The sequence below is a fragment of the Neoarius graeffei genome, chromosome 4, assembly GCF_027579695.1.
Source record: "Neoarius graeffei isolate fNeoGra1 chromosome 4, fNeoGra1.pri, whole genome shotgun sequence".
NCBI lineage: Eukaryota > Metazoa > Chordata > Actinopteri > Siluriformes > Ariidae > Neoarius > Neoarius graeffei.
The window spans coordinates 36,018,585-36,024,730 of record NC_083572.1 but is presented as its reverse complement, the minus strand read 5'-3'; the positions used below and the strand labels follow the sequence as shown (position 1 = coordinate 36,024,730).

At 40.7% G+C, this 6,146-nt stretch overlaps 1 gene segment (V, D, J or C); it reads left to right on the top strand.

Moving 5' to 3' along the window:
* Window positions 1-5,381: 5,381 nt before the first annotated feature.
* On the top strand, window positions 5,382-5,937 carry LOC132884561 (T cell receptor alpha variable 12-3-like). The segment is given in 2 exon segments: window positions 5,382-5,421; window positions 5,570-5,937. Coding segments are annotated over 2 exon segments (408 nt in total).
* Window positions 5,938-6,146: the final 209 nt, after the last annotated feature.

Below are 6,146 nucleotides of genomic sequence, written 5' to 3'. Positions count from 1 at the left end.
GCTGTGTGTTTGTTTGTTTATTTATTTATTTATTTTTTGAGTGACTGCTGAGCTGTGACCTCTGCTCTGACCGTGCCAACTACGGAAGCAAGTGTTTGCTTTTCACCGGCCAAGGTATGGACACATTTGCTGAACGAATCTTACACAGTGACTCTCCAGTTCTCTGTTTGTGGACAAATATACACCTGTCGCTTGTTGCCAACGAAAGGAAAACACGCAGGAGCCCGTGTTGTTCACCGCTTCATGGGTCGAACGTACGCAGGGGCAAACTGATGTCATTCAAACCTGCAAACAACTACTTACGTCGCTCGTGGAAAGCGGAAGGAACAGTCCTCAATCACCTCCTTGGCCCGTCCAAACAAGGCATTTGATTTCTTCCCATGATGCTGTTGCAGCGCTTTTCAATGCTGAACCTCATCACACTCGACCACCAGCTCATCTCTACGATGCCAAGGCCGTGCCCCTATTCTCGTGACAGTTGCTTAAGCGTGATCTGTGTTCTTCTTGAGGTTCAGGCTGGAGGTAACACATGCGTGGTTTCTGTGCTGTAGTGGGTGCCACGTTCGCTTAACACGAGAACGGTCCCCGATTCGAAACCGGGCGGAATTGGTGCTCGTTTTCTTGAACTTGGCGGCGAACAAATGTCGAGCTGCGATCTCTGCTCCGTCCGTGCCTTTTGGAACCATCTCAAACCAAGACGCTGCAAAAGCTTTGCGTGTTTTCTGCTGTGCAGTGGTTTCCCCTTTCACCTGACAAGCGAATAGACGCTCCTGAGAAACCTGGCAGAGCCATGCTTTGCCTTTTGCGCTCTGCTTCCCTTAATGTCCAGTTATCGCCTTGCTAAAATCAGGTACCCTCAAAACAGTCTTTAGATTAGAAATCATAAGCAGCACTTGTTCACTGTCTGGTGTCAGTGCTCTCAGTATCCCCTCTTTTGTCTGGATCCCAGTGAGGATTGAACTTATGACCTCTGGTTTACAAAACCCACATGTTTACCACTGAGCTATGGAGCCCTGCCTTTTTTACAGCTGCTGAAGATTGGGGCCACAGCAGAACCCTGAAGTCCCTGTGTCAATTCTCAAAACAGCCCATAGAAACTGCTGTAACATCACTCACAACTTTAGTTCCTAGCTGCACTAAGCTTCTGTTTACTATTTGCCTCGCAAAAAATGAACACACATTTTAAATAATGTGCTATGTCAATCATAGAGTGGGCTGTGGGCTGTACATTCTGGCTATTTTCTCATCTGAGCTAACAAAAACACTGGACAGGCCAAGCTCTCAAGAGACATGGTTATAAGCACCATGAGTGACTTCACTGATCTTCAGGCTCTTCATATGGGGCCATTTTCACCAGCAGAAGGTGGTCTTCAGGTGATGAGAACTCATGAGCAGCACTTGCTTACCTTCTGGTGTCAGTGCCCTCAATCTTGCCTCTTTTATCTGGATCACCTTTCTACATTTAAAATGTCCCTTACAGGGCCCCAATGAGGATTGAACTTCCAACCCCTGGTTTATAAGGTCAGTGCTCTCACCATTGAGCTAATTTTCAGAAGACCAGCTCCTTGACGGCAACAAAGGGTTTGGGACGTGACAGCTTGCTTGACCAAGCAGTTGAGACAGTCTGTGCATGTTACTTCAGAAATTTTACATTATGACATGATAATTTATATTGTTAAAATGTGAAACTTTTCACATTATAACGTAATAAGTTTAAACTCATTTGTGAACCAAGGGTTTGAATGAGGTGTGTGGAGAATAAACTGGGTAATATGGCTCATTAACATGGTTTAATCAAGTTTTATTTCATGCGTGGGTTGAACTGCGGTAAAGTGAGAAATATATTCACAGATTCAAACTTCCCGGACCAATTACTCTGAAAGATGTAACCAGAAAACTGTTTGACATATCAAGTTTGATATTTGATCATAACTATACAGTAATGCTATAAAGTGAAAGCGCTGGGACCCTGCTGTCCACCAGGCACCCAGCAGAGTCACACCATAATAATGTCATGATGTTGTTTCTGGCGCATGGGATGCGGTGTCAATGAAAGGAATAAATATGTATTCACAACTGTGATGTGTATCTCTTTTTTGGTGTGACAAGACAATGCAGCAGTTTATTGACACGAAATCTACTACACTGCACAAATTGATGGTTCATATGCTATAACATTATTATTCTATTCAAGTTGATTTTGTGTCCTTGTAAATATTTTGCTCATACACTCATCAGGAGCTCCACTTTTAGGCAGTGCCTAAATATCTATATTATTCTATTTGGGAACACGATGATTTCTGCTTGCACCAGTGCAATCACAGTTTCACTATTGTGCTACATAAGTATGCTATATTAACTTTACTGAATAAAATCAGAAGAAATTATTCTTTATTTGAGGAAAATCATTGAAATAACTTGGCACAATGCAGATACTCTTTCATACATGTGGCGATTTGTATAAATGCAAAATGTTTGCAGCAAACTTGTGATTGGTTTGCAGCAAACAAATTATTTTTTTTCTTCCACTAGTTTGCTTTTTGTGTTGTTGATATAATTGTGTTTATTTAATATGTTCTGTAATAATGATGTTGGTGACTCTACACTGTGTAAGAGTGAAGTTGTTGAATATCTTTGTCATAAATCTTTTCAGTGTTGCACTTTGTACACAGTCCCTGAGCACTCATCTCACAGCCAGCAAATTTACTGCAAACAGCAAACATTCTAGCAAACCTGTGGCAAAAAAAATAGAATTAGGGATCAACTGTTTGCTGTAAGTTTTCCACAAAGTTAGCCACAAGTGCACCAGAGGTTTGCCACAAAATTAATTTGCATGTGAAAATACGACCTTGCCACAAATTTGCAGCAACATTGCCAAAGGTTCACCACAACTGTCTAACATAAACCTAATTTTTTAAAATCCTGATGTAATTATTGAAGATTAATTTATTCTCAAAGTAAATTATTTGCACTGCATAGTTTTGACTATTAGCTGTTCCTGCTTCCAGTTTGCATTTGCTTACAATGTGCTTAAATCAGGTTCCATATATGAGGGTGAATGTAAAGCCAGGATTATTCAGTAAGAATCATCAATCAGTCAATGACATTGGTGACACTGTCATGTGATGCTGTGGGGCGGAGCTTCATGAACCTTTATGATCTGAATATATCAGAACACAGAAAGAATATTCTCATTCAGCTGAGACCATTCGTCATGTTCACTGTTATATTCATGTGTCTGTGGCTCTCACTCGGTGAGTTAACATTTTTCTGTGACTTCAGAAATTTTAAGTGTTGAATTAGTGATTAATTAGTCTGTGTGGTGTTAAAAAACAGCAGAATGTGGGTCTGACTTATGTAGTTCTGGCTTGATTATGTAAAGGTTAAAAACATTATATTCTCCTTTCTATGACAGGTGACTCCATGGCAGAGTCAATAGAGTCACTTTTCACCCATGAAGTTGTTCATGAAGGTGGTGATGTTACTCTGTCCTGCAAATACAAAACAAGTTTGACACCAAACAACCTGCAATGGTACAGACAATATCCAAAATCTACACCTGAGTTCCTTCTTTATATTGTTCCAAGTGGAGGTCTACGTAAGTTCCAACCGTCCCCCAAGAATGTCTGCTAAAGTTGAAGGAAATAACCAAGTGGATCTGCTCATCTCCTCTGCTGCTGTATCAGACTCTGCACTATACTACTGTGCTCTGCGGCCCACAGTGACAGGAAATCCAACTGCACTGTACAAAAACTTTCACACAGTTTTGTTTATGTTGTAGGCAGTTCTGCTGATGATTTCTGGCATGAAGTTTTGGCAGGAATCTCTCTTTTTCTCTGAAGATTTATCAAGGGATTGTATTGTTGCCACATGTTAAATGATGAGGAGACAGAATTCATTCTTTGGTAACCATTATATGCTGGTCAGGGTCGTGGTGATTATGGAGCCTGTACTGGAATCTCCTGGGCATAATGTGGGAATAAACCCTGAATGGGATGTCAGTCCTTCGCAGAGCACCATGTACACGCCACAGTACCTGAATGAAGTTCTGGTCCTTTATGACTCACCACAATGACTTCGATCAAAAGGTGCAGGCTATCTGTTGGTACCTCAAATAGTTAAGGCAACAGCAGAGGGATAGCCTTCTTTTACAAATTCCCCCAGTTATGGAACAGCCGTACAAGTAGTGTTCAGGGCTCAGACACAGTCTGAGTGTTTAAGTCTTGGCTGAAAATATATTTGTTTAGTCAAGCCTTTTGTTAACAGGTTTTTATGATGTAAAGTAGCAGATCTGGAGGGTTCTTGGGCAGAGAGTGTTTTGCTAAGTGTTTTGAAGAGTGTTTTGAAGTGCCCTTGAGCAAGGCACCTAACCCCAACTGCTCCACAGGCTGCTTGTACATCAATCTGTGAAATGTCTGTCATGTAATGTCATGGTAAAATGGGATGTTTGGATGCTGTCCCACCCCCCCTTACACATTCACTCAGGTTTGTTGATGGTCGAGTGGCCTTATGTACACTTTATGTACCATGGTGCCCTCAAGTCTCTGTTATGTTCTGACTCTCCCTTTTAGTTATGCCATCATATTTAGTCTTGCTGGAGTCCCCACTAGCACTCAGCACACAATGTGCACTGTTTGTAACCATTACATGACAGTGAGCATACTTAAAAATCTCTCTCTCTCTCTCTCTCTCTCTCTCTCTCTCTCCTGCTACACATGCCACTCCTTGGATACTAGTGATGCTGACCTGATGCGTTACTTCTGGCTGGAGTTCTCATCACTTCACTCCTGTGGAGGATGACCCCTTATGGACAGCCTAAAGATTCACTTAGAAGATAGCTCTGGAGAAAAACAGTTTTGCTCCGATGGCTCAGGACTGCAGTTGCCTTGAATAGTTTTGCACTCAAGTCTCAATCAGTAAGCAGCTGATAACTTCAACAAAATAGACTTCATGCCAAAACTATAATGAATTTCCTGGTTACCCAGTTGCCCCTTTTCACTATATAGGACACAGTTATAGAAGTGAGGTATTTATAATCACACTGTTATCACCCAAATGAGGATGGGTTCCCTCAAGGTTTCTTCCTTTTGTCATCTCAGGAGTTGCCACTGTCACCTCAGGTTTGCTCAGTAGACATAAATTTATATCTGGCTTTTATATAGTTCTGTAAAGTTGCTTTGCGACAATGTCTATTGTTAAAAGCGCTATACAAATAAAATTTTATTGAACTGAATGTAAAGCCAGGATGCTGCAGCAATTCAACAATCTGACAACACTGTAAGTGACACTGTCATGTGATGTTGTGGGGGCGGAGATTCATGATGCTTCTTAAACCTTTATGATGTTTCCAGAATATTTTAATTCAGCTGAGACCATTCATCATGTTCACTGTTATATTAATGTGTCTGTGGCTTTCACTTGGTGAGGTTTTTTTTATTTCAAAAATATTATATGTTGAATTAATGATTAATTAGTCTGTGTGGTGTTAAGAAACAGCAGAATGTGGGTCTGACTTGTGTAGTTCTGGCTTGATTATGTAAAGGTTAAAGCATTATGTTCTCTATGACAGGTGACTTCATGGCAGATTCAATAGAGCCACTTTTCACTTGTGAAGTTGTACATGAAGGTAATGATGTCACTCTGTCCTGCAGCTACAGAAAATTCACTGGTACAGTCAACTACCTGCACTGGTACATACAGCATCCAAAATCTACACCTGAGTTCCTTTGTTATATTTTTCCAAGTGGAGCTCAAAGTCCCAACCTTCCTCCAAGAATGTCTGCTGAAGCTGATGAAAAGAATAACCAAGTGGATCTGCTCATCTCCTCTGCTGCTGTATCAGACTCTGCACTATACTACTGTGCTCTGCGGCCCACAGTGACAGGAAATCCAACCGCACTGTACAAAAACTTTCATATAGTTTTGTTTATACTGTAGGCAGTTCTGCTGATGATTTTGAGACATTTTTGATGAGAGTCACACTTTCTCTCTGAATATTTATAAAGGGATTATATTGATACCACATGTTGTATAATAGTATCATAAAACATTAAAACAGTTTTATTATACTGAAGCCAAATGAAGTTATAAGTTCCATAATTTCCATGCTCTTCAAACCTAATTTTACTGAATTCTCTTTATTTTTT